Source organism: Triturus cristatus, chromosome 3_2 (assembly GCF_964204655.1).
Source record: "Triturus cristatus chromosome 3_2, aTriCri1.1, whole genome shotgun sequence".
Classification (NCBI taxonomy): Eukaryota; Metazoa; Chordata; class Amphibia; order Caudata; family Salamandridae; genus Triturus; species Triturus cristatus.
Window position 1 is genome coordinate 643,849,486 of NC_140584.1, and position 26,364 is coordinate 643,875,849.

Here is a 26,364-nt window from a genome sequence, read left to right on the forward strand (position 1 = left end):
AAGAGCGGATTTATAACCCCTCATTGCAGAGCGGTATTCCTCTCGCCTGGCTACCTCCCATTCCTTTCTCCACATCCTCTCCAGCTTCTTACATCCCTTCCTGAGGGTAGGTAGCTCGGGAGTATACCACGGGGCGGAGCCAATTCTTTTCTCCCTCTTTGGCACTCTCTTTTTCGGAATTATAGCGTCAAGGGAAGTGGTCAACCACTGAGCGAAATTTGCGTCCCCCTTTACCGGGTCAGAATCAGGGGGAGGGCACGTGCTATCCAGTTTGGAGATACAGTCATTAATCGATTACCTGGACCATGCTCTATCCACCAAATAGGCCTGATGGCCAGATGTAGGCGATGGATCTATTTGCCACGTTGCCGAAACCAGAAAATGGTCTGACCACGGGAGGGGATACGCAGGCCTAGCCATTAAACGGGGGATGTTAGAAAAGATTGGATCAAGTAAGTGTCCCTTATCGTGCGTAGCCCCCGCGTTAATTAAGAGCAGCTCACATGCTTTCAGATCGCCCTGTAGGTCTCGAGCTACTAAATCCGCTGGGTCATTAAAATGGAGATTAAAATCTCCCATCACTATGAAATTGGTCGTAGAAGAGGCCAGGGTAGTGACTGTTTCCATAAGGGAGCTAACAAAATTACCCACGCAGCCCGGGGGACGGTAAATCAGTATACCTGACACCGATACCGTAGGGGATGTCCGCAAGGAGAAATGGCAGCTCTCACAGTCCGACACTAGACCATTCTGAGCCCTGCACACATATGTGTCCCTGTATAGAATCGCAATGCCACCCCCTCGCCCCACCGGCCTATCCAGATGCTATATGAGAAAGCCTGGGGGGAGGGCTTGCACGATATCAGCATCAGAACTAGACGTTATCCAAGTTTCCGTCAGGAACAGGATATCTAAGTCCAAATCTTGTATAAGGAACTTAACTTCTAACGAGTGTCTTGGAAGAGATCTGCAATTCAGCAGACCTAACGACAGGGCGTTCTTACCTTTGTCCGAATGAATGAGCTGACCCGGCCTGCAGGCAGATAGCGGGCTAAATCCTTTGTAGGCAGGTTTACGGACAGCGGATTGCAAAGGGCGAAATGCCATAAGATCATCCCGAGAGTATGTCATCCTTATAGCAGGATTTTTGGGCAGAGTTTCTGGCCCTAGGCCCATCTGGGCCCGGACGGGCACAGACGGGCTGGACTCTGGCGTGACTCCGGCGCGGTGACGGCGCTGCCACTGCGTGTCACCGCTGCGCGTCTCCATACTAACTTTAAATAGGGGCCGCGCCTACCGTGCAAATCACTAAAGCGCTCACCAATATGGCGCCAGCACAACGTCCCTAACTACCCCCAAGATGGCGGCGATCCGGTAAAGCTGCCTGAAGACCCGCGAAAACCGCGGTGAGGGTCACAATTAACGTGCAAGTAAGTGCTGCTCTAATGATATCGAAATTAAAAGCAAGGTACAATAATGGAAATTAAACAAGATTAAAAACAGTATGAGAGAATACGTTTTAAAAGCGCGCTGGTAAATACACACTCAGTTGCTCTTAAGCGACATATCTCTAAACTCTAGCGTTATCCGCTTAAGGCGCACAAACCTTTGTCCAGGTTTACTCATGTACAACTTTCTCATTCTTTTACATCCATCTCCTAATTGTTCCTCTATTACGTCCCCACCTTTATATCACTTCTTTTCCTCTGCCCTATATGGTCCCCAATAGTCCCTTTTATTCACTCACATATCTTCAGTCCTCCCCTCTACAGCGGCATCCTTCACACTTGTTTGTCCCTTATCACTGTCATCTCCCTTTTCACTCCCGTCTATGCACCCAGCCTGTTACATCTCTGTCCACCCTCTCTTACAGATTTATCAACTTGCACTGAATAGCTACAAACCTCCCAGTATTTCGATGTCTGCTTCCTGCCCTCTTTTTGATTGCCTCTCATGTTCTCCCGCTCACGACCCCTCGTTCTTCCTCTTTTCTCTTACTCTATCCTTTCTGTTTATCTTTCAATCAATCAGTACATTTATAGAGCGCACTACTCACCCGCGAGGGTTTCAAGGCGCTGAGGGAGGGGGGGGGGGATTGCTGCTACTGCTCGAACAGCCAGGTCTTGAGGTGTCTCCTGAAGGTGAGAAGGTCTTGGGTCAGTCAGAGGTGGGTGTGGAGGGAGTTCCAGGTCTTGGTGGCGAGGTGGGAGAAGGATCTGCCGCCTTTGACTGTTTCCATTTTCTCTGCCCTCTCAATCTGTTATTTTCTTTTCATTTATGCATTTTCTTCATCTCATTGGTTTTCATTTTTTACTTTTCTTCCATAATTTTTTATTTCTTTGTCCTTTTTCCCCTTATATGTTTAGGTCTTGCATAGACGAGGCATGCGCTGTCTCTTCTGAACATTTTGTTTACTGTTTGTGGGCTTGGTGTTGTAGCGTGATTTCTCCCCTTCTTTCTTTGCACCAATACTCTCCCTTCTGTTCAGCCTGAATGACTGTAGAATGTAGGCTGATGTCACGGAATGTTGGTGTGTGGACTGGGTTAGAGTGTCAGTTGAAGATGAGAGGCTGAGCAGCAGGGAGGCTGCTCCTGGCGGGGCTACTACTGATTACCATCTTACTTACTATCTACCTTCTCTCTACTTACCTGGAACTGGATATATTAAATTACATCTTGGAACCTACCACTCTGCCTACATTTGGACTTCTTTACTTACACTTGGATCCCTTCAATTACATACAATGGGAGGCTTCAAAGTCTCCAACAAATTAGTATAGAAACACCTCACAGTTTAATTGTATACTTCAAAAGTATACAACATGTCTGTGTGGAAAGATGATGGGGCCACCACGTCTTCATATGGTGAGTGTGTTCTTAGTTGAATTCTGTGTTTAATAAGCCCAGACTGCAAAACTATTTATGTGCATGTGTAAGTCTGACATAAACATGCAAACAGACTTTTCTATGAATTTTAATATTGAAAATAGTTTGTATGCTCTCTTAGATTGGTTTTTCACTTGTCAAAGGATGCACTCAACAAAAATGTTAATGTCTGTACACCTATGACCATCGGTGAGGAATGATACAGTGGGAGTTACAGGGTGGGAAAGCCCTGTAGGTTTATGAACCCTAACAAATGTACAGATTATATATTAAACAATATTTGCGACTGCACCTCAACCACAACCTAAGTTTTTATCCCTTCGAACAAGGCTGCCTTTCAGTTCTTTTGTTAGACAGCTTTAAACAATAGTTGTGACTGCAATAACACAGGATGTGGGCAAGGTTCACTTATTTTAGTTTATGGGTGTTCAAAAAGCAGCCAAGATGACAACATTTACATTCAGCATTAAACTTTCCTTTATTCCACCTCGAACAATGCTGCCTTTCAATTCTTATGTTAGACAGCTTTAAACAATAGATGTGACTGCAAAAACACAGGATGTGTGCAACGTACATAGTAAAATGTTACCCTTTAGTTACATTAACTCATGGGTGTCCAAAAATGGACTAAGAGGGCAACATTTACATTCAACATTAGATGTACCTTTATTCCAACATTTGTGACTGCACTTCAACCGCAACCTAAGTTTTAATCCCTTCCAACAATGCTGCTGTGAAGAAGATGCTGACTCCCATATGTCTTCAATCTTCTTTATTCAGGACATACATCATCCAAGGTCCCATCCACAGAACAGTAGTCTTCAACTGACACAACACTGACACCCACAAGCAGATGTCATTACATTCTACACAGATGTCATTACATTCTACTCCTACATAACATTCCATAACCAAGTCAATGGATACCTGTAAGCTATTAATAAAGATATGACAACATCAAGGATACCACACACCTCCCCCCGAATCAACAAAGAAAAAAAAACAAATACAAGAATGTACATTGTTTCAAAATAACACAAAGTCATAGAGAAAAGCAGGAACCTTGACAGCACATGAACACCTACGCTTTAACGTTCTGATCAATTTAACACAAAATCATGAAGGGCAGCAGGCACTCTAACAGCACGTGAGCTCTTACGCAATAAAGCACTATCATCCCTTCGTATGGACTTAGGCACCAGCCTGGAAAGTTTGTCATCACACTCAGGTAGATTATTAGGGATAAGTGATATCCTATTTAAGTTCCAAATGCGTCCATCATGAAGTTTAACCGCATTGTTAAACAGTTTAACAACCTTAAAAGGAGAGGAGAACTTTGAGGCACCCAATTTATGAGGGAGTCGCACTCTAACACGATCACCAACATTTACACAGGTGCGAGCCACCGCATGTCTAACATCAAACTTACTTTTCCTTTGCAAGGACTTGGCACTTTGTCTTGCTAGCATCTGAGCATTACTTAAATTCCCCGTCTCAGCCCCTTTCTCCCTCATCCAGGACTGGAACAATACACTATTAGGAGTACGACCTCTAAAAAGTTCAAAGGGAATAGCACCGGTAGTGGAGTGAGGTGTGATCCTGTAAACCTTGACTCTCTCATGAATCCCAGCTACCCAGTCTTTCCCTTGCGCCTTGGCTAACTGGATGGACTCCTTCAACACTCGGTTGAATCTCTCCACCATCCCATTACATTCGGGATGATAGAGAGAGCAACGTTTATGTTTAATGCCCTTTTTTGCTAAAAACTCTTCCATATCATTCGAGACAAACTGAACACCATTGTCCGTTAACAAAGATTCAGGAAACCCTTCTCTACCAAATACCTCCTCCAAGAACTTAGTTACATTACTAGTCTGTATACTCTGTGTAACCTTTATTTCTGGCCATCTAGAGAACATGTCCATCAGAACTAGAACAAAAAACTGGCCACTCTTATTGTACACAGGCCCTAGAATATCCAATGCTACATCTTGCCAGCAACGAATAGGTGCTTCACGAATAACCATGGGTTGTACCCTGGTTTTGCATACCTTATCAGATATGTTACAATCAGCGCAATCTCTTATCAGACGTTCCACACTTAAATCTACACCAGGCCACCAGAAATGTAGACGCACTCTTTCTTTTGTCTTTGAAATGCCCTGATGACCTTGATGTGCAAGATGAATGATTTTCCCCCTAATCACAGACGGAGGAATTAATCTTGTCCCTCTCCACAACAGACCTTTACTCACAGACAGTTCATTCCTCACGTTCCAATACCTACGAGCATTTTCACTCAAATTTCTCAATAAAGGCCAACCATTCGCCATTAAACCACAAATTTCCATCAAATCCACATCCTCAGACATGGCATCCCTCCAATCTCTTTCAGTGACAACACCCTCAACAACTTCACACACCTTAAATTGGTCAACCTCCCAAGAGTCCTCAACATCCTCAACACTATCTTCATTTTGCGTTGGAATTAACCGGGACAGACAGTCCGCAACCTTATTGTCAACCCCTGGTATATATTTGACCACAAAATCAAAGTCTTGCAGCGCAATTACCCACTTGCAAATCCGTGAAGAGATTGCATCAAGACTTTTCTTGCAAAACACATCCTTTAAAGGCTTGTGATCCGAATGAACAGTAAAAGCATTACCCCAAAGAAATTTTTTAAGCTTCTTGATGGCCCAAAAAATGCACAGTGCCTCCTTCTCAATTACAGAATAAAGAAGCTCAGGACCTACCAGAGCTCTTGAGAGAAAAAGGATGGTAACCTCTTTCCCATTCCTGACTTGCTTGAGAACTGCACCCAAACCACGTGAGCTTGCATCCGTAACAAGTATAGAGTCTGAAGTGATGTCAAAGCTCTGTAGAGAGGGAGCAGAATTAAGAGCCACCTTAACGTCATCAAATTCCAACTGACACTTGGAGGACCAGATAAATTTGACCCCTTTTTTTAAAAGAGATCTCAAATTAGGTGTACGGGAAGCAAACTGCGGTACAAATTTATTATAATACTCCGCCATACCTAGAAAAGTAACCAGCTCATCTCTGGACTCTGGAACCGGTAGTTCACTTATAGTTTTAACCAGGCTCACCTTGGGTTTGACCCCAGTGGACGTTAGAGAGTGACCTAAATAATCAATTTCCTTAAGATTAAACTTGCATTTATTTTCTCTTAAGGTCAAACCCCTCTCTGCAAATCGTTGTAAAACAGCTTTCAATCGTTGGTCATGTTCCTCTTGGGACGAACCATACACTAGCACATCGTCCTGGTATATTTTTACCCCATGAATCCCATCAAGTACATCCTCCATGACCCTCTGAAACACAGACGCTGCGGAAATCAAACCAAATGGCAGCCGAGTAAATTTGTAAGTTCCAAAAGGGGTTATGAAAGAAGTAAGACCCATGGATTTCTCATCAATTTTGACCTGGTGATATGCAGCCCTTAAATCCAAAGACGAGAAAACACATGCATCCCCAAGCTGTGTTAACATGGTTGTAATGTTGGGTAACGGATATTTATCAGGTACAACCTCACGATTGAGAGCGCGCAAGTCCACACATAAACGAACCTCTCCGGAAGCCTTGCGTGCCAAAACTACCGGAGCCAACCACTCACATGCCTCAGTCTCCACAATGATACCTTCCTTTCTTAACTTCTCTAATTCTAGACGCATTGGTTCTAGCATGGCCAAAGGTACATTACGTACTTTACACGTAACAGGATTTGCCTCTGCTTTTAGAGTTATACTGTGAGTGAATCCAGTGAGACAACCTAGTTTATCACTAAACACATTTTTAAATTGGAGCTGCCATACATTACCTGGTTTATCCTTAAGAGACACGGAGTTCAAAGTACCAGGACCATGAGAACTAACTCTAGCAGTAGTACCCAAATCTCTTAGAACTATACACGGGTCACAACCAGGAGCTAATGACACTCCTAAATCTGCTTGATGAAACCAACTTATTATGCTGTCGCCTCTGCAGGAGATATAAATTTTGCCTGCAGTTAACCTTCCTTTATATTCGATGTCACCTAAGAAGTACCCAAATAGTTTTATAGGCTGTCCACCATATGCAAGAGGTTTGATGTCAGGCTTAAATACCTTGACCTTACCACGCAATTCCTTATCAAAAAACACTTTTGGTATTAATGATATCTTAGCCCCAGAATCAAAAAGCATTTTGATACAAGAACTGTTCACATTTACATCGTCTAGAGGACCCTTACATTTTTTATCACCATTAGGTAGATAAACCTCCCCACAGTCAACATCATCATAGTCCGAGTTACTTTCCTCTTCTACCATTATCTCTTTAACACGCTTACCCTTGTTCAGTTTCTGTGCATTGCAAGCTCTGGTAAAATGACCCACCTTCCCACAACTAAGACATTTAAACTTAATCGCAGGACATGATTTGTCATTGGCTAGATGATCAAGAGCATTACACCTGTAACACCTGAGCTTACTATCAGCTTTAACTTTAGAAAAACCTTGAGAAGAGGAGGAAGCACGTTGAGAGCTAGAAGACTTGGGTAAAGATTTGAATTGAGACTGTTTTTTACTGACATGAAGCACTTTCTCTTCGGGAACACTCTTTTCTTTTTTTTTAATTGTCTCAACACAAACAAGAGAATGCTCTATTCTTTTTGCTATGGCTATGACCTCATCTAGGTCAGGATCATCTTTTTGCCAAAGCTCATCTTTTATTTTCTCTATGTTGCAGCCGAGCATGAACTGATCACGTATTCGCTCCTCCAGAGAATCTTCAAACTTGCAAGTGGCTCCCAACTTCCGAAGAGCAGTTACATAAGTTTCCACCGATTCCTCTTCTTTTTGCGTTCGTTTTCCAAATTGATAGCGTTCTAAAATTGTGCTTATCTTTGGAAGATAATGTTTATCAAGTTTTTTTATGTTTATCTCAAACTCATTTAAATTTGTAGACTCTTCTTCGTTCAAGTCAGGTAGATGTTCAAAAACGTCTTGACCCTCTGAGCCAAGACAGTGTAACAAGAGTGCAGACTTCCTCTCAGCACTGAGTGAAACACCACACACTCTTGCATAATTTAAAAATACTTTTTTCCACTTAGACCAGCGAATAGGTGGATCGCCAGGATCAGAAAGAAAAAATGGAGCGGAAGTTACATTCTGCATTTTAGAATAAATAAATAAATAAATCAATAAATAAATAAACTTGTGAATAACACTTGTTGAGAACAGAATATACACACTGCAGCGATTATTGTAAAGTTATCCACTTCTCCAAGTATTTAAACAAGTTATTTTATAAGCTGTGCACATCAGCGTGATTGAAAAGTTAATCTGTGCACATCAGAGAGAAGATTTCAAATTGCGTGCACAAATGAAATATTCATCTGTGCACATCAGAGAGAAGATTTCAAATTGCGTGCACAAAGTAGCTTGAACAAGAACTTTCGCTTAAGTTCAACCTGTAGAATGACATCTTCACTCAAGGAATTGTTTGTATCATGCCACACGAAGCCTCTCGAACACAGCAAGAGTCGCAGTAACGTGAAAGCAGAGCTTGTTTTTACACGAGAGTTGCTAGGCAACGTGTAAACAAAGCTTGTTGTTTGTTGCGATGAAACGCTGCCGAAAGCCGTAACTAAGCAACAAAGAATGACGTGACAGAAGCCCAGAAACACGGAAGTAAAGTCCGTCTTCAGTGTTCCATTAACCTCTGCTGCAAGCACGTAACAAAGGCTGACGTCAGCGCAAGTAGAGAAATGGCATCATTTGATCGAAGGACGATCCTCGAGCTCAAACACCAACGCCTGAGAGAAGCGCGAGCTGGCAGGCCTAGAAGTAAGCTCACGAGTTCAATAGATTTAGACAAATTAAGTGTACTTGAATTAGCCTTGCACTCGCAGTAACAGCCTTGCACTCGCAGTAGAATTAATTGTCTGTGGATGACGGGCTTGTAAAGCGGAGCGTAAAATAAGGTTCAGAATTTGAATTTTAGCAAGGAAGTAAATCGCCGAAAGTAGAACAAGAAGAATTAGGCTTGAAACAGCGCAGCGCTTCACATGAAAGTCTCAGAGATCAAAAGTAAATACCTTGCTGGGTCAGAGCAGTGAGAAACGTCGTGTTGAGACCTTGGTTAAAGTAAAAAAAAAATAAGTCTGTTGATGTATGAGCAGGAGAAAAGATCCCATCAATCGTCGCCAGTGTGAAGAAGATGCTGACTCCCATATGTCTTCAATCTTCTTTATTCAGGACATACATCATCCAAGGTCCCATCCACAGAACAGTAGTCTTCAACTGACACAACACTGACACCCACAAGCAGATGTCATTACATTCTACACAGATGTCATTACATTCTACTCCTACATAACATTCCATAACCAAGTCAATGGATACCTGTAAGCTATTAATAAAGATATGACAACATCAAGGATACCACAGCTGCCTTTCAATTTTTTTGTTTGACAGCTTTAAGCAATAGTTGTGACACAGGATATGGGCAATGTACAAGGGAAAATATTGTTGATTTATTTATTATTTAAGAGTTTTATATAGCGCTGGCCAGACCCGAAGGTATCGGAGCGCTTTACAGCATTAGTAGCGAGGAGATCACACAATATAACAGTAGTAAGCATATTGACTTGTGACGAGTCGGAGTCACAGAGCGCTGTACAACATTAATAGTAATGAAATCACATAATATATCAGTCATATACACATTGGCTCGTGACGATACCCTTTCAGGGAGGGAGGGACATAGAAACGAGTCGGGAGGTGGGTGAGGTAGAAGTCTTAGTGTCAAAGTGGCTGAATGCTGTAATGTGCAAGATTATGCGTTTGGGAGGCAGCTATCCATTCGGAACAGATTGGTTGATGAAGAGGTCTTTGAGCTGCTCTTCGAATTTTAAAAAGGAGGGGGTAGTCCTGATATGGACTGGGATGGAGTTCCAGATTTTGGGCGCATTTCCTGAGAAGGATCGAGATGAGGTTTTTTGTTTGTCAGGTGGTTGAGAAATAGCCAGTGTTGGACTTCTCTTAGAGTATCGTTTAGTCTCTGAATGTCATAAATGGAGGAGGTTTCGAGGTAGATCTGGGTATCGTCTGCATAAAGGTGGAAGGGGATGTTGTTTTTTTTAGTATGGAGGTGAGGGGTTCCATGTAGATGTTTAAAAGTTGGGGGGAGAGACCTGAACCTTGGTCGACACCCCTGCTGATGGAGAGTAGGTCAGACGAGAAGTTTTTGATTTTTATTCTTTGGGTGCAGTTCTGTAGAGAGGAGGTGAACCACTGTAAGACCACCTCTTCCACTCCTACCCTCTCTTGAAGTACCCTCTCTTGAAGTACCTTAATGAGTAATTTGTGGTCGACCGTGTTGAAGGCTGCCGATAGGTCCAGGAGTATGAGTAGACAGCATTAGTCTTTATAGAGTGAATTGTGGATGTCGGCTATGACATTATTCAAATCAGAAGTTGAGGGAGTAAGAAGCAATTGTGATCCATTCAGCTTCCTGCTGTAAAGTCAAAAAATCAAGGGGGGGGAATGGATCACTTGTACCTGCCACCAGGGTCCGTTATGTTCTTTCCGTCAGTATTCCTCACTGGAATACTTAAAAAACCCTCATTCACGCAGGTATCTCGTGCGGCGGTATATCTTGGTTTTCCGCCTCTTATTATATGCGTTACAGCATCATCATAGGGTCTCTCTTTTGTATGCTTCCTCCACCTGGAGGGAACCACTGGTTTGTCAGTAGTGATCAGAAATCAAGGTGAGTGAAAAAGTGAGGTGTGGTGCTCCTTTAAAAAGTAATCCGCATACTAGCCAAAAATAACCTTTTTATTCTGTATGGTGTATGGGAGAACTGGATAAAAATATTTTCAAGTGCAGCGATGGGCTAATTATGAGTCCACCGTACTATGGTCGACATGTTTCAGCCCGGAACCCGCCCTTAAGAGGGTCGATGGGCTTTCTTCAGGACCTAAGAACTGTGCAGCAATTGGGTATTTTCCAATTGGAGTGGTCAGGATAAATATCCTGTTTATAGGTACCTAGAAGAAGAGACAGAATTTAGATATCATAGGTGTGATATAGTGTGTAGAAAATGGTGCTGGTCAGAGTTCAAGTAGAACAATAGAGAATAAAACCAGTGAAGTTCATCATTGAACAAACATGGAAACATTAAAACAAAATGTAAAAGTAGAAGAGATCGCAATCGTTTGATCTGTAAAGCACACCATGGTAAATGGCAATGCTTTAAATGCTGTGGTTAAAGTTAGTAGATACCAACTGTTTTTACAAACACACTCAAGCATTCGTATAAAATGGCAACTCTTTGTTCTTGAAGCTGTAATTCTTATGGTGGTAACAAAGTCCTCAAAAAATATTTTTTAATAGTGTTAAGTCATTGTTTATATTGTGTTTAGTATTCAAAGGTGAGGAGATCGTGGGTCTTTAACAAAAGTTGGAAACGCCCTTCACAATGGAACTTAAGGTAAAACCTGTCCATCATTGTTCGGTATTTAGGTAGTCTACTGCGAAGGTGGGGCATCGCATGGGCACTGAAAAAATATATAAATATACCGGAGGTTGCACAGTTAGTAGTGACAGAGAGGTCTCAGCGTTTTTCGTGCGTGCAATAATAGTTTACTCGATACAGATTATCGCTAGGTTACAGCGTGAGTTGGGAGGTGTCGGTTGCATACCTTTTTCTTGAAATCCCAAATCGGACTCCGAGCGGGGCCAGCAGCGGCGTAGTACCTGCTCTTCGGCGGTCTAAGCACGACTTGTGCTGACACAGCTTGCAGGCTCCCGGTTCGCGCAGAGTCTCTCGCGCTAGCGTTAAAGCGTCAGATGAAGGAGAGTGAAGAAATTCTCACGTTGGGTAAAATACTCGAGGGCCAGATCTTAATTAGAAAAAGTACTCGAGGGCCAGATCTCAATTAGAATAAAGGGGGGCAAAATGGGGAAAACGCCAAAATGTCTCTTATGGTTTGTGATATTTTTAAAATTGCATACTACAGATAATGCGGTTCTGTGGAGATTGTACTTGAAATCAAAATAACAGTCACATAGCTGGCATGTGTCTGTTTATTGTGGTACCGAATCTCATTGAGGGGGATTGCAGAGGAGTAACTTTACTTCCATTGGTGTATTCAGTGTCATCTTTTAAATCACTTGATGCTAAGCCACGGTATATTGTCGTTGAGGCCGATGGTGTTTGTCTTAAGGCGATGCACCCACCTTTGTTCTTTTTCAAACAGGATTTTCTCCGCATTCTGATTTGTTCTTGTCAGTGTCTCAATAATAACCCAGTTGAGCTCATCAATGGAGTGGCCACGTTCAATATAGTGTTTGCTCATCTTTGTCGTTTCGCGTTTGCAATTGATATTGCTTCTATGTTCACAGATACGCTGCTTGATTTTGCGACAGGTCATACCGATATATCTGAGATTGCATGGACAAGTGATCATGTAGATCACGTGTGTTGTATTACAGTTAGTATGTTGTCTCAGTGTCCATTTCAATTCAGGGGTTAGTTGTAGGTTTTTTGTGATGGTTGTGAGTTTGCAGACAGAACATTGTCCGCATGGGTGGTGGCCCGTTACTGCTGGTAAGTTCCACAGTGTGTTGGTAATTCTGTTATTTTGAGGGGTTTGCGGCCGTGTGTGTACTAAAATGTCTTTTATATTCCTTGTTCTTCTGTTTGCAAACCTAGGTTTGGGCCAGTCAAGACTTCCTGAAGTTAATATTCGCCAGTTTTTGTTAATTATCTTTTTGACAGTATTGCTCACTGTGCTGTATGTGGTGACACATGTTACAGTTAGATTGTCAGGTGTAGGGGTCTTTTGTATTGGTTCGAGCAAGCTTTCCCGTGGTTGGTTTCTTGCTCGTTTTTGGCATTTTGCCACTATTTTGCTTGGATAATCCCTTTTGGAAAGTTTCAAGCACAGGTCTTTAGCTTGTGTTTTATATTCTGTTAATTCACTGCAGTTCCTCTTTAAGCGCAAGAATTGGCTGTGGGGTAAATTTTCTCTGAGTGGGCGTGGATGGAAGCTGTTGTATGAGAGGAGGCTATTTTTCGCAGTGGGTTTGAAAAATGTCTTTGTTTTGATGGTATTGTCCTCTATGTAGATGGATAGATCTAGGAAATCTAATTGGTGCTGGTCTGCTGTGTAAGTAAATTTTAGGCAATCGTCTTGCATGTTCATCCATTTGTGGAATTGGTCGAGGCTAGTTTTGTCGCCTTCCCAAATCACCATGACATCATCTATGTATCGTTTCCAGAAACGAATCTTGGATCGGTGAGGGTTGATTATGTTGTGTACAAACATTTTTTCAAAGTTGCTGACATAAAGTCCTGCTACGCTTGGAGCAAATGTGCTTCCCATGGAAGTACCGTGGCATTGTTGAAACAGGGTTCCATTGTACTCGAAATAGTTTTCGGTAAGTGCGAGTTTACAACATTCCAGAACAAAATGTCTAGGTGTTGTGTGAGGCCAAATTTGTTCAAAAAGTAATTCCTCCAGGGTCTCCATCGTTTTCTTTTGGGGCAGGCTAGTGTATAGGCTTTCGACATCAAAACCAACAAGAAGCATTGTTTCCTTGGAAAAAGTTTCGTCTTTGAGAAGATTTAGTAAATCTTGTGTGTCCTTGAGGTAAGTAGGAGTTTTTTGGACCAGTGGTTTTAGATAATGGTCTGCGAATTGTGACAAAGGTTCGAGGACCGACCCTATACCTGATACGATAGGGCGTCCTGGTGGTGGTCTTCTCTCTTTGTGTATTTTTGGGAGTGAATAGAAGTAAGGTATTTTCGGTGAAAGTCAGCCTCATTCTTTGTAATCCATCTGTTGGTCTCCGCTTCCTCCAACATTATGCTGATAGTTTTTTGTAGTCTGGGTGTAGGGTCAGTTCTAATGATCTTGTAGAACTTGGCATCAGATAGAAGTTCGTTGCATTGTTGATCGTAGTTTTCTTTGTTCAGGAGAACAATCCCGCCTCCTTTATCAGCCGGTTTGACTACGAGGTTTTCATTGTGTCTTAGGTCTTCAAGTGCTAATTTCTCTGTTTTGGTCATGTTCATGAATGGTTTCTTTGCTCGGATTTTGATGTCTTCAATTTCGCCCATCACTGCCTGTTCAAAAGTTAGGATCTCAATTGGTATCTGATGGTTCATTGGGCAGAAAGTGGATTTTGGTCGTAGGGGAGTATCACCTTCTGTGATGTTATCTTCTTTCCCGCTGAAGAAATTTCCAATTGTTTGGGGGTGTTTGGGTGTGATATCTTCTGTCTTAATGGGTGAGCTTCGGTAGGGGGACTGCAGTGATTGTCCTGGGAGAGCTCAATCTTGGACATTTTATCATGAAAGAAAGAACTAGTTACTTACCTGTACACTATGGTTCTCCAGTATTATCTTTCATAGATTCACATGCTTGTATCTTCCCCGTCGTCATGGTGGGAGTCTCACGGTAACAGAATGACCACAGCAGTATAAGAAAACTGCATAGCAAAATCCCATAGGGAATCATCTTATTTGGTAACCAAATCTCATCATTATGTGGTCCAAAACTCAGCCAATCGGCTGCTAGCCCTGCCCTCACACTCCCCAGCAGAGCCTTCCTGCCTCAGATTTCCAGCCCCGAGTGCGAGACTAGAATACTCTTAGAGACAATGAGGTTCTGCCTGAGAAATGGGGAGGTGGGCGGGCCGCATGTGAATCTATGAAAGATAATACTGGAGAACCATAGTGTACAGGTAAGTAACTAGTTCTTTCTCCAGTATTGAATCTTTCATAGATTCACATGCTTGTATCAGAATAGTAAGCAGTACTCATCCCAAACTGCATTTCCAGGCTAGAACCCCCCAATAAACGTGGGCTCTGCTCTTTTGGGTAGAATGTTAACATACATTGCAGTATTTGAAAATTTGTGTAACCATACATATATCTGCACATATACAGTGTTATAATCCATGATAAATACCTTAATGAAATAGGTGCCGTAGAACTGCTTGTCCCACTGCTGCATCCTTTTTCCACGCTGCGTCCAGACAATAATGTCTAGTAAAGGTGTGCGCATTCTTCCATGTCGCAGCTCTACAAATGTCTGGCAATGGCACTCCCGCAAATAGGGCCGTAGAAGTTGCCATCTTCCTCGTTGAGTGTGCACGTACTTTGGATTGCAAAGGCCTTCCAGCTTTGGTATGACACAAGGATATTGCTGACGATATCCATCTCGAGATACTGGCTCTGGAAAGTGCCACCCCTTTCCTGGGGCCGGCAAAGGCTACGAAAAGCTGGTTTGTTTTTCTGAATGCTTTGGTCTTGTCGATATAGAATTTGAGACATCGTTTGATGTCTAAAGAGTGCAACGCTCTTTCCGCCGCTGTTGACGGTCCTTACAAAATGTAGGCAAAACTATTGGCTCATTTAGGTGAAAGCTGGAGGGGACTTTAGGAATAAATTTGGGATTCGTCCTGAGAATCACTCTGTCCTGCCTGAATTGTAGGAATGGTTCTGCGATTGAGAAGGCCTGAATCTCGCTGACTCTTCTTGCTGATGTAAGTGCTAACAATAACGCCGTCTTCCATGAGACAAACTGCAACTCCGCCTTATGGATGGGTTCAAAGGGCGGTTTCATCAACTGCGTAAGAACTGTATTCAGTTGCCAAGGAACAATCGGTGTTCGAACAGGAGGGAACATTCTGAAGAGCCCTCTGAGGAATTCCTTAATGACTCTTTGGGACCAAAGAGAAGGACGGCCAGGATCTCTGGTGTATCTTGAAATTGCGGCCAGATGTACCTTTATGGACATATGAGAGAGTCCGGATTTGGCCAATGTCAACAGGTATGGAAGAATCTGGGCAGACGAGACCCGAAATGGGTGCAAATTGTTAGCTGCGCACCAGTGACAGAACCTTTTCCATTTCGCCGTATATGTTTTGTTTGTGGATACTGCCCGGGATCGTGACAGAATGTCTTTGCAGTCCTGAGGGATCTTTAAGAGGTGGAATTCATGCTCGTGAGGTTCCATGCTGACAAGCTGAGCGATTTCAGATTTGGATGCAGTATCTGGCCATTGTGCATAGTTATCAGATCCTGTGTTAACGGGAACTGTATCCTTGGTGTCATTGATAGCCTAAGAAGTTCGGAGAACCATGCTTGTCTCGGCCATGCTGGTGCAATCAGAATCAGATGACACGGTTCTGATTTCATTTTCCTTAAGACTCTCAATATCAGAGGAAATGGGGGAAACGCATATGCAAACATTCCTGTCCAGCATATCTGTAGCGCATTGCCCCACGATCCCTTCTGCGGAAACCTGCTTGCAAAGTTCTTGCATTTTGAATTGTGGCGGTCCGCGAATAAGTCTAGCCTTGGCGTGCCCCATACTTTGAAAACTTTGGAGAGGTGCTTCTGATGTATTTCCCACTCGTGGGAGATTTCGGGAGATCTGCTCAAAATATCTGCCCTTATGTTGTCCACTCCTGCAATATGTTGCACTTGCAGTGATACGTTGTGAGCTAGAAGCCATTTCCAAATGGCCTGTGCTTCTTGTGACAGAAGTTTCGACTTTGTGCCCCCTTGTTTTAGCAGGTAAAACATAGAAGTTGAGCTGTCCGTCTTCACCAGAACCGTAGATCCGCGAATTCTGGGAAGGAAAGCTTTGAGTCCCAAAAACACGGCCCTCAGCTCTAGCAAGTTGATGTGGAGCTGCGTTTCGTACTTTGACCAGTGACCCTGAATTTCGAGCTCCTGGAGATGCGCTCCCCACCCTTGGAGAGAAGCATCCGTTATCATTACGAAACTGTAGGTTTGAATTTCGAAGGTCAGTCCTTCCTCCAAATGATCCCTGATTTTCCACCATGACAGGGTGTCTCTGATCCGAGGGGTGATTATTATGCAATCGTCGAAGGATCCCTGCGACTGGAGCCATTGCTCGTCTAGCAGTTCTTGTATAGGTCTCATGCGGAACCTGCAATTTGGGAGTAGGGGGATACAAGAGGACATCATTCCCATCAATGACTTGTAAACCCTCACTGAACCGGACTTTTTTCTTTGTAATTGTGTTGACAACCGTATGATCTTTTGAATGCGCTCCTCTGACGGGTAAGCTTTGGCCTCCTCCGTGCAGATTAGAGCACCCAGAAATTGAATGGACTGCGCTGGTCTGAGATGTGATTTCTCTAAGTTGACTCTGAGACCCAGCTGATCGAAAAGCTCCATGCAAACGTGAAGGGAGCGAAGGGTATCTCTGAACGAACTTCCCTTGATAAGCCAATCGTCCAGATAAGGGAAGATCTGATGACCTTGGAGACGCAGGTGGGCCGCAATTGGCGCCATACATTTTGTAAAGGTTCTCGGTGCCGACTTTAGCCCGAAAGGTAAGACCTTGAACTGGTAATGGCGCTCCGCCACCATGAAGCGTAGAAATTTTCTGTGTCTTACGTGGATTGGAACGTGAAAATAAGCATCTAAGAGGTCCAGGGACGCCAAATAATCTCCTCTGCCAATTAGGAGAAGAATTTCCTGCAGGGATAACATCCGGAATGATTTCTTTTGAATAAATTTGTTGAGACCTCTGAGGTCCATTATCTGCCTCCATTTTGATGTGTCCTTCTTTTTTATGAGAAAGAAATGCGAGTAATAGCCTTTCCCGCGTTGAAGATGAGGAACTTCCTCTATCGCCTCCTTTTGCAATAAGGCCATCACTTCCGCTTTGAGGGCTGATAGATGTTCTTGTCTCCTGCGAATAGGAGGCTGATTTGGAGGCTTTTCTACGAATTCCAGAGTATGGCCATGTTGAATTACATCTAAAACCCATCTGTCCGATGTTATTGACAGCCAAGCTGGGTAAAATGGAGTCAGGTAATGGGCGCTGCTTGTTGGGCAAGTGGCGGATGTGGAGAAGTCATTGACGTCGGTTGGACTGCTGGGACTTCCCTCTCGTAGAAGACCTTCCTCTGGACTGCTGTTGATAGTTATTCGAAGGTCGATATTGTTGATTGCTCGAGTACTGTCGAGAACCCTGCTGCTGGTATGGCTGATACCTGTTCGACTGGAACGAGGATCGTTGTGTAAATTGTCCTCGGGATCCTCTCCTCCGAAAGGACTGAAACCTGCCCTGTTGTAGAGATCCCAGCGCCCGCGCTGTATCTGTGTCCGTTTTGATGCTTTGGAGGGCCTCATCGACGTGTTTCCCGAACAGGTTCTCTCCATCAAAAGGCATGTCTACTATCTTGGCCTGTACCTCCGGTCTGAAGGAGGTGGCCTTCAGCCATCCTTGCCTCCGCAGGGCTACTGCACCTGCCATCTGACGAAAAGCCACTGAGGACAAATCCATAGCGATGTCAATGGACTCAGATGCTGCTCTAGCCCCATCCTGAAGTATAGCAGCTGCTTCCTCTTTTTTATCGTCTGGAAGATGGGAAAGCAAGGGAGCGATATCGCACCACATCTGCCGGTTAAATCTGCTGATGAGGGCTAATGAATTAGAGGCCTTTATTGAGGACGCTGCCATTACTGCAAAGCGCTTCCCTGCACCGTCCATTCTTCCTCCATCCTTGTCCGGGGGAACCATTGATGCTGAAACCGGATTCTTTGAGTTTCGTTGGGCGGCCTGCGTCACCACAGAGTCTGGTCGAGGATGACCAATTAAACAGGCCGGAGACGATTCCGGAGCCCTATATTTTTTGTCTATTCTAGGTACTGAAGCAGGCACCGAAGCTGGGTTCTTCATTATCTTCAAGCCCTCTTCCCAAATATGGTCGATTATTGGAATGGATCGCATAGACTTGCGTGACTCCTCCTTAAAGTCATAAAGAAAGCATTCAGCTTCCTGAACAGGAATAGGAAGATCAAAACGCTTTGATGCTTTCTCCATGATGTCATGGAATCCGCCTATATCTTGAGGCGGAGAGTTTGCCGGTGTTGGAGATGTCGACGGCGTAGTTGGGAGAATATACTGATCCCATTCATCGTCACCCTGCTTGTCTTGAAGGAGTTCTCCTTCTTCTAGTTGATCGGGATCACTGTCCTCTAGGTCATCTCTGATAGTCATAATCGGTGGAGATCGGATTTTCTGAGTGGAAGCTTTGGGAGACGAGTGAGGTGGTCGTACCTGTGCCGGCTTCTCCACCGTCTGTGGCATTTGAGAGTTTGCCTCCGGGAAACGACGATAGTAATCGTTGATCATGAGGCGCAAGTCAGTCACCAAGGACCCTGGTATGGAAATAGAGTCCTCTCTCGAAGTATGCTGAGGCTCTTCCTCCTCCTCGTAGGCATAAGACTCCTGAAAAGATTCATACCTCTGTGAATCTTTCGGTGGACGGTCCTGAAATGAGAAGACTTCTTGTACCTCGTGGAATTCATCCTCATCTGTTTCCTGACTCTTTATGCGAAGTTGGGAAGGACTATAAGCCACTCCTGAAGAGTCCTCCTCATCGGACTGTAAGTCTAGTAAAGTTGAAGGTGGAAGCGGAGAAATTTTCGTCCACGCTGTAAAATCCGTAGATTTAGTCTGCTTCGTCGACGAGCCCGTCGACAACGCCATAGACTTCAATGTTATTTTCTTCACCTTAGGGGATTTGAAAGCTCCCGTCGACGGAACCGTCGTCGACCTCGTCGTCGGTGTAAGCTGCATTATCGTCGACGCCGTAGTCGTCGACGACGAAGTCTTCGTCGACGTAGGCATTGTAGCCGTCGACGGAATCGTCGACGGGTGTTTTTTCGACGACAAGGTGTTCGTCGTCGTCGATGCCGCTGTCGACGTCGATATGGTAGTCGTCGACGGAGTCGTCGTCGATATGGTCGCCGTCGACGGAGTCGTCGACGGTTTCAAAGTAATAAGCGCCGGCGACGCTCTAATCTTCGTCGACGGGGCTGAGGAAATCTCTCTTGACTCCTTAGATTTCTTAAGAGGAGTATGAGGTAAAGAAGACGCAGGAGCCCCTTTGTCTTTCGTTTTTTGCTTTTTTACCTCTGAAACATCCTCCAAAGTTGAAGATTTTCTCTTCTTTGTAGACTTTGAATCCTCCTCAGAATCAGAGTCTGAAGTGACCTTCTTTTTCTGAAGCCACAGCAGAAGGCGTGCCTCCCTGTCACGCAGGGTCTTCGCAGAAAAGGTTCTGCAATGTTTACAGTCCTTAGGCACATGATTAGGGTGCAAGCAATATAAACAGTCCTTATGTGGGTCCTCAGAGAATAATCTAGGCTTTCCACAGGATCTGCAGGGCCTGAAAAGCCTCTTCTTAGAGCTTTCAGCCATATTGTAGTAGTAAAGATGAAGCACAATACCTTAAACCAGCAAGTAGAAGGTAATTAGAAGAACCAGGGGTCAAAAGTTCACACTGGAACAGAAAAACTGAGCAAGGCTCAGGGAGACTCCTCTTCACACGAAGGCGGTTGGAAATCTGAGGCAGGAAGGCTCTGCTGGGGAGTGTGAGGGCAGGGCTAGCAGCCGATTGGCTGAGTTTTGGACCACATAATGATGAGATTTGGTTACCAAATAAGATGATTCCCTATGGGATTTTGCTATGCAGTTTTCTTATACTGCTGTGGTCATTCTGTTACCATGACGACGGGGAAGATACAAGCATGTGAATCTATGAAAGATTCAATACTGGAGAAATTGGAAAAGCTATCACAAAGGTCTTTGAAGGCCTGAACTGAGGATGAGGGGCTTTGGACGTTTGTTGCTTAATGAGACTGAAGAGTTCTTTCGGCCTGTTTTTTGCGTTTGTCAAGAGCATTACAAAAGAAGGGAGTTTTTTCATTCTTGATGTGTTTTTTATATTTTCTGCATACTGATTTGAGTTGATCAAGGAGAATTGTAGACAGGTTGTTCTGCCAGAGGCTTTCGGCAGCTCTTGGCTGTCTTCTTTCAGAGTTTAAGTCAGTGTTGAACCAGGATCTAGATGGAGTGTTCCTGACTCTTTTTCTGTTTCAAGGGGACTATTTGGTCCAGAATGGAAGTCATAGTTGTATTGTAGTGTGATGTGAGTTCTGTTGTGGAGAGGTTGTCTGTGGAGATGGGATGCCCTTCAATTAATTTAGCTTATGGGTATCCAAAAGGCAACCAAGATGGCAACATTTACATTCAGCTTTAAACGTATCATTATTCCACCTGGAGCAATGCTGCTTTCAATTCTTAAGTTAGACAGCTTTAACCAATACTTAAGAATGCGAAAACTCAGGATGTGTGCAAGGTACATGGGAAATGTTTCCTTTCACTTATTTCAGCTTATGGGTGTCTAAAAAGCGACCAAAATGGCCATATTTACATTACGCCTTAAATGTATTTTTTATATAATCTCGGACAATGGTGCCTTTCATTTGTTATGTTAGACAACTTTAAACAATAGTTGTGACTGCAAAAACACATGCTGTGAGCAAGGTACATGGGAAAAGGTTTGTTTTCTTTTTTTCACGAAAGAGAGTGAGAGAAGAGCAGCACAGTTGCAGTCTCCTAAAGAGTTTATTATCACTGTAGGCAACTGTTGTTTTCTGTTATCCCATATGAGTATACAGTTTTTATGGAAAGACCAGATAGCAAATCAAGTAATCCTTGGGCAGTTATTCTGTCCCCTGGATACTTAATGAGGTGGAATATCCCAAGATATTGGAGAAGACGCCTCACTCACTAATAGTGACATGCTTCATCACAGGTGTCTTTCCACACCCAGGTACGATGGTACTACCTGGGCGGACTCAACCAAAGATATTCTGGGAGTTCCTATATAAAATAACAACTGATTAAGCAGGGAACCAGATAGGTGATATATTAAAAATACCTACAGGTATACCCACTTATGCAACTTTATTCTAGGGTACCCGTGGTATATTTAAAAAAACGTAAATTGGTTTTTTTTTTAAAACAATTTTTTCAAATATACCCCCTTATACTGCCAACATGTTTCGGCCCTTGATATTTGCCCTATCGGGTCTGGGGCCTTCGTCAGGGCTATGGTATCTACTCTATTTAAAGTCCCTGCCAAGTGTTAAGCAATTATTTCATGCAACTATTGATGAGGCCTATTGCACTCACCTAATTGTCTGAAGAGATATCCAGTAGAATTTCTACAAGATAAAAAAGAGAATAAGCATATACAGACAATTATTTAGAAATTATTACCAGTAATTTCATGTGATATTCCTTTGTGTCATTCAAGTTTTAGAATCTATATGTGCACCCCGGTTAAATGCCTCTTTTGCACATCGTGTGTTTTTACAAACCAGGACTTGTTGCTCATGCTACTACCTCAATATTTATCTTTTTCTCTATAATTTCCGTCAGTACGCTATATGTTAGTGGGAAACCAAACAGTGTGGGTATTAGTGATCATTCACACTACCACCACAATTGTGTGAAAAACCACTGTACTCGCACTCGTGTGTGTTTATCATATCTCGAGCATGCTTAGTGTTACACTCATTCGTGATCTGGATATCTCCCACTCCCGTGGTAGTGGTCCCTTTTTTTTGTACCATGCAGGCGGACATAGTGCTTTTATATTTTTTACTTCTAAATCTCACCTACTGTATGGTACTATTGAGCACCATGCAAGTCTTGTGTGTCACGGTGTCGTCTTGTAGTCACACACTAGAAAAAAAGGGGGGGGGGTTTGAATTTCGGTGGTATTATTATACTCCGAATTTACATTTTGTATCTCCACTTGGAACACCCACTCGTCTGCATGAATTCAATTCATGGTAATTTCTGTTGTAAACCACGTAGTATATGCCGATTTTGCCAAAATATCTGTCTTCACACATCTCATTCAGTGTCATCCAACCTATTCTGTAGTACGGGTCTACTTAGTTAGTTTTTGCAGTTCTTGTATATCCTGGTAGCTTTTCTGTTGTTAGGTTATTTAACCTCTTCATTCTTTTTACAAAACCGCGGTACAATATATATCGCCGTATACAGAGTAAACATGGCTCCGATTGTATTTTATTTTGGGATCCCGACTTTAAAGGTCAGACATTTCCCTGCAGTTTCAGTGTCTAAGAAAAAACACCGACTGGTAGTAATATTTGACTAATGTTACACAGCTCCTCTTGCTGCTTCCTCTCTGAAACGCCCGTTAATCATTTTGAAAGCATTCAAAAAACAACTTTTTAAAAACTCAATCGATCTTAAATTCAGACACTTCTCACTATTTTGCTTTTGTGTCACGGAGTCAAAACAGGCAGAGTTTTTTAAAACATAGTCAAGGCGTATCGATGTCAAAACACTCCTTTCATCTTTCACTCATGCCTTACTTACTTCGTCAAAGATCGACCACCGTGTCGGTACCTAATTCTACACACCGCCCGCCGTCGAGGTGTTTTACAGGCGAAACTGCGTTTTTTTATACTTTCTTGTAATTCTATACGTCTGTACATTGTCGGGGCATAATTCCATGTCTACTTCCTGTCCCCGAACATCATACAAATATTTTCGATATTTCCGGTGCGTGCGGGTTTCTGGGAAACGTAGTGTGCCGAAGTACGGTAATATTTGCAATGCTTAGATGTATTTCAGATCGCATGCAATATTTGTCTTTTTATTTTATCTTGTATACCCCCGTTCTTTTGGTTTGTTTGTCATCGTATCTTGCAGTAGTCAATACGATTTATTACATGCTATTATGTATTCGGCAACCGCTACTAATACTGAGCTTTTTTTTACACAGTAAAGAAGAGACCACGATATAATATGCCGGTCTGAGAATCAAGATTCCATATACCTCGGGCACATGATTTCGATCGTATTATCAGGATTCTATTTTTGGGGGCCCCTTAGGTATTTTTTATTTCTTTGCCCAATTTTGTATAGTATAAAGGCCATATCGGTGATGATGGCTTTTTTAGTTTTATTTTGGCCATTTTATCCATTTAATGCTCTTTTTTATTTAGTCATGTATATCCAACTGGTTATAAATATTATTTTCGTGGATTTTAAAATGCACTAAAAGCCTTTTATTATTTTTCAATGATTATCACAGTCAGGAACATCAAAGAAATGACCGTATTTAACGTGCTTTTTCATCATCTTATGTCAGTGATGTCCACGGGATTTCCTCATTTAAACCCTGTATTGCACTTGATAGCCGATAAATCCACCTTTGTTCAAGTTTTAAAAGTTGTTTTTCAGTGCATGTATTTGGCAATCTTTCAATCACTGACCATGTAAAGTCATTTTCCATGTTGTTTGAAAATGACGCATCATTTTTTGTGACGGTTTTTCCACATCTGAAACTGCTCCGATATTCATTTATTCTTATCTTTACTTTCCGAGTGGTCATGCCAATGTAGCTCAGATTACATATGCAGGTCATTGTATATACAACATTCTGGCTGTTGCAATTTGTGAAATTCCTCTGTTCCCAGGGTGTTTTCAGACCCAAATTGATCTCTTTGCTAGCTTTTGTCAGACAACATATGTTACATGTACCACATGGGAAATGTCCCACAACTTCGGGGAGGTTCCATAACGTGTTAGTTTGTTGTCTTCTACCTTGCATTGTTCTTTCTAGGGCGTGTATGGACCAGCGAATCCCGTAGGGATTTTCCTCTTTTGAAAGCAAACATTGGTATTTCCATTTTAAAAAAACCTGAATTTAGGGTTTTCCAGTGTCGTAGGATTATTCTTTTCACCTTATTGGATATTGTTCCATAGGTGGTTACACATACTAATCTTTTGTTCTCAGGTTTTTGGTATGTTTCTAATAAACCATCCCGTGAGTTATTTTTGGCCCTTTTGTATGCTTGTTTTACCAATTATTTAGGATAGAATTTTGTTGTTAGTTTTTGTGTAAGTTTTTCTGCATGGACTTCATAGGTTTCTTTATCTGAACAGTTTCTTCTAAGCCTCAGGAACTGTCCTACAGGCAGATTGTCTTTGAGGGTCTTTGGATGAAAGCTATCATATCTCAAAAGATTGTTTACATCAGTAGGTTTATAAAAAACTTCCGTCTTTAATGAGCCATTGGATGGCCAGATTTTTAAATCCAAGAAAGTGATGAAGTCTTTTTTCACTGTCATTGTGAACTTGAGATATTTGTCCCTCGTATTAAGCCACTCTAGGAACTCATTACGGTGTAGACCATGTCAGTCCTGGTGAAGGAAAGAGTTGGAGGAAGTCAGAATATGGAAGGAGTGGATGACATGGAGGGCTATATTGAATCTCATGTTTGTATTGCTTCACCCGCCTTCACTTAAGCAGGATAGAATGCACTGAAGACTGTAGCTAGGTCCTGAAGACTGTGGTACCGTGGGAGGGATGTAAATATCCATTACCTTTAATTTGGCACTTTTTGCAAGCATTACATTTACCTTAAAATTCACACCACCATAAAGGGGTGAGTTACACTGCAGATGGTACCTAAGAAATTTAAAATCCCTCATGGGACTTTCAATTACTGGTTACAAAAATAGGCGAAGTTCAGAGTATAGGCCTCTTACCTCATAGACATCCCTGGGGGTCTTGGCGGTGCTGCTTACTCTGCCATCCTGAGGGAGCATCATATCTCTTGGTTCACAGCTAAAAGGGAAAATAAAGACACATTTGTGAGTGTGAGAGACAGCCTAAGAAACTAAGGGACAGAGTAGTGAGAGCGTGAGAAAACGAACAAACATATGAGTACATACATGAAAGAGACAGAAAGTCTCTGGAGTTGTGTACGCTGGCCAGGGACATCGTACTTATTAGGTAACTGTACAGAGGCGGCTGATGTCACCGATTCTCTTCTCTGTTTTTAAATATTAAGGTTTGTGAGCTTTTAGTGCACAAAACACAATGGTATATATTCCCACATTTCATAGTGCCCTGTGAAACATGGAAAGTATTTCAAAGGTCCCTGTGAAATATTGGTTTCATAAATATATAATGACATCTCCTAATCCACTCTGCAGACTTTTCCCATTGCAGGAGCACTAGTATTAGGCCCCAGTGGAGGAACAAATTATACTGTAAACATATCTAACTTACGTGGCAAAATGGCAAATTATGTAGCATAATGCAATACATACTCTGGAAATATTATTTTGATTGATTTGAGCTAGAGTTTTCTTTAGCAAATATGATTTGCTGGATAAGGACTCTGGACTTTTTTTCTGCCATCGTGAAACTGGCGAGTCAGCTCCGACTCGTGAGTTTCGTGCTGTGGACAAAAAATTGTCCACAGCCATGGATGACCAACCCCAGACGTGACTGAACCCAGGGCATGCTCAGTGGTACCCAAATGTGTGAAAAATTCAAAACCAACAAGAGAAAAAAGTATCTAAAAATGTCAAGTGACTTCCGAGTCATAATGAAAAGACGAGCTCGTGAACCTTTTTTGGTGCCGAGTTCTACTGAGATTTTGCGTCTGACTCGCACATCTCTTCTGACTTAAAAGTTTCAGGAAGTGTAAAAAAACACACAAGACAATTCAAACACTGTAATGAGCCTCCGATATTGCTTTGAATACCAAAGGTAGGGCGCAGAGAAAT

At 42.7% G+C, this 26,364-nt stretch overlaps 1 protein-coding gene across 2 annotated transcripts in view; it reads right to left on the reverse strand.

The window, feature by feature from the left end:
• The window catches only part of LOC146857878 (uncharacterized), a 1,488,219-nt gene that overhangs the window by 649,312 nt on the left and 812,543 nt on the right, over window positions 1–26,364 (reverse strand). For both annotated transcript variants that reach the window (XM_085648588.1, XM_085648587.1), the window contains exon 7: window positions 25,336–25,414. In XM_085648588.1, the coding sequence (XP_085504714.1) occupies window positions 25,336–25,414 (79 nt within the window). The remainder of the gene's footprint in view (window positions 1–25,335; window positions 25,415–26,364) is intronic.